We start from the raw sequence: 2,266 nt of genomic DNA, 5'->3' as shown, positions 1-2,266 counted from the left end.
CGTGTTCACGAATCAACTCCATCCTCTAAACTCGTGGATTCACATGTAGTATCGGTACAATCCGCACAACGTTTTGCTTCTCAATCGGTGGGCGAGGCCGAGGGACAAGCGGGTCCTTGATCTGGGTGTGGTCCATAACGATCCCGTGGTTAGCAAGGCTTTAGAATCCACACCCTACTGCTATGTACTTGGTTTGATTCAGGGAAGTTGCTGGAGGCATCATCTACCTCGGTAGTGGTGTATATCCCGAAGAAGGGTGATCTTTCTAATCCGGACAACTACAGAGGGATATCTCTTATTCCAATCTCTCTGAAGCTCTTGACCTCACTCGTGATCAATAAGATCTCAGTGAAACTTGAGGAAAGAAACTTCTTCTTGCGTGGTCAAGCCGGATTTCGGACTCAGGAGGAATGTGTGGCACAAGTGATTGCCTTGAGAGAGATTGTGCTCAGACGAAAGGTTGTTAAGAAACCGACGTTTGTGGCATATATTGACTTTGAAAAGGCGTACGATACAGTGCCACACGAGGCGCTCTTTTTAAAGATGGAAGCCATAGGGATTGGAGGTCGTTGCTTGAATTTCTTTCGAGCCTTGTACCAATCTTCCAAGGTCAGAGTGCGGGTGGGAGCGAAGTTGAGTGAGGAGGTCCAAATCGCCCGTGGCGTGCGTCAAGGGTGTCTCGCGTCGCCTACTCTCTTTAATATATTCATTAATGACATCTTGGATGAGAGTGCGACTGACCTTGGGGTGGCTATTCCAGGCCTACTCCTGAAGATCCAGGGTCTGCTTTTTGCAGATGATTTAGTTTTATTTGCGGAGTCTAAGGAGGAGTTGCAGGCTAGTTTAGATAGATTGCATAGTTGGGCGGAGAAGTGGGGGATGAAGTTCGGCATAAAGAAATGCCAGGCGACCGTGTTCAACGGGGACCTTGAGGAACTTATTGCCTTCAAGCCTCACATCGGACTTGAGGAGATTCAGGTAGCTTCGGAGTATAGGTACTTGGGTATATTAATAGACAACAAAGTCTCGATCGATACTATCCTTAAGGATAGGATTGAAAGTGCACGTAAGTCTTTGTATGCCCATAAACATCTTCTGTGCTCTAAGAAAATTCCGATGTGGTCAAGGTTGGCCTTTCTCAAGGCGTGCGTCTTCCCAGTGGCGACTTATGGAGCGGAGATTATGGGTTCACATGACATGAGGAAGTTGAACCCATTAGAGACGCTTATAGCAACTGGAATGAGGTGGGTAGTCGGTAAGGCCGCGAAGTCGAGTTCTGTGGCAGCAGCAACTCTTCATCGGGAGTTAGGGCTCCCCCCCGTACCAACTTATTGTGCAGGAAAGAGGGTACGAGCTTTTACCAAATACGCAGGTCTAAAGACTTGGATTGCAGATTTGGTTAACAATATACCAGAATGGAACCAATTCAAGAAGTGGACTTGGTGTAAAAGGACAAAGTTTTGGGGGGAGAGGTATATCAACGGCGCTTCTGTTGAAACCGCAAGACAGGAGAGCTGGAAGCTTTGGGAACACTCACATCAATGTGTCTCCCTGGATCCTTATATCGAGAGGAAGTATGAGGACACGCGTGGATACCTCTTTAGGCAGAGCATTGGGAAGAACCCCGGTGGGATGGAGGAGAAAGTCTTGTTACTAGCAAGAGTGGATGGCTTAATGCTTAAGGATAAGATTGAACGGGCACAGTCGAGGACTTGCCCGTTGTGCGGAATGGAAGAAGGTTCAAGGTCACTTACGCACCTGTTGATACAGTGCCCTGAACTGGACAATCTCAGAAGCTCAATACGACCCTGTTTGGAACATGCTGGACGGCAGTTAAACAATCCTAGCGGTGAAGATACCGAAGTGTTACTCCTGGGAGGGGAGATTAGCTATGAACTCAATGTCTGATTGATGAATTGGAATTTCCGAAAATGATTACTCACACATGATTGTGTTTGAGTGTAGATGGAATGATTAACGAAATGATTGCAGCATTTCAATCTCGAGAAATTTATGGACATGATCGCAATAAGGATTAGTTAATCCGACATCAGTGAGGTCCAATGTGGATCTAGATGCGATTGCTAAATACGTTGCCAGGAATCATGGTCCTAGATCAAAATGGATTCTATGTGATATGATCTGAATGTCATGTGAATGTGATGTGACTGTCGTCTTTGTACAAGTGATGGATTTGTGTCGTCTAGTGCGTCGGTACTTAGAGTCAATGTCTACTAAACTGGTTTATGGCTTAGTGTCTGATTTT

General features: G+C 46.2%; 1 protein-coding gene across 1 annotated transcript; it reads left to right on the top strand.

The window, feature by feature from the left end:
• Positions 1-543: 543 nt before the first annotated feature.
• On the top strand, positions 544-1,908 carry LOC147455166 (uncharacterized). Its single transcript, XM_086513671.1, has one exon. The coding sequence runs from the start codon at positions 544-546 to the stop codon at positions 1,906-1,908; it is 1,365 nt and encodes a 454-aa protein (XP_086369797.1).
• The last annotated feature ends 358 nt before the right edge of the window (positions 1,909-2,266 follow it).

Source organism: Adiantum capillus-veneris, chromosome 6, assembly GCF_014529385.1.
Source record: "Adiantum capillus-veneris isolate H3 chromosome 6, ASM1452938v2, whole genome shotgun sequence".
NCBI classification, from domain to species: Eukaryota; Viridiplantae; Streptophyta; class Polypodiopsida; order Polypodiales; family Pteridaceae; genus Adiantum; species Adiantum capillus-veneris.
Note: the sequence above shows the minus strand (reverse complement) of the source record. Positions and strands in the feature narration are given on the sequence as shown.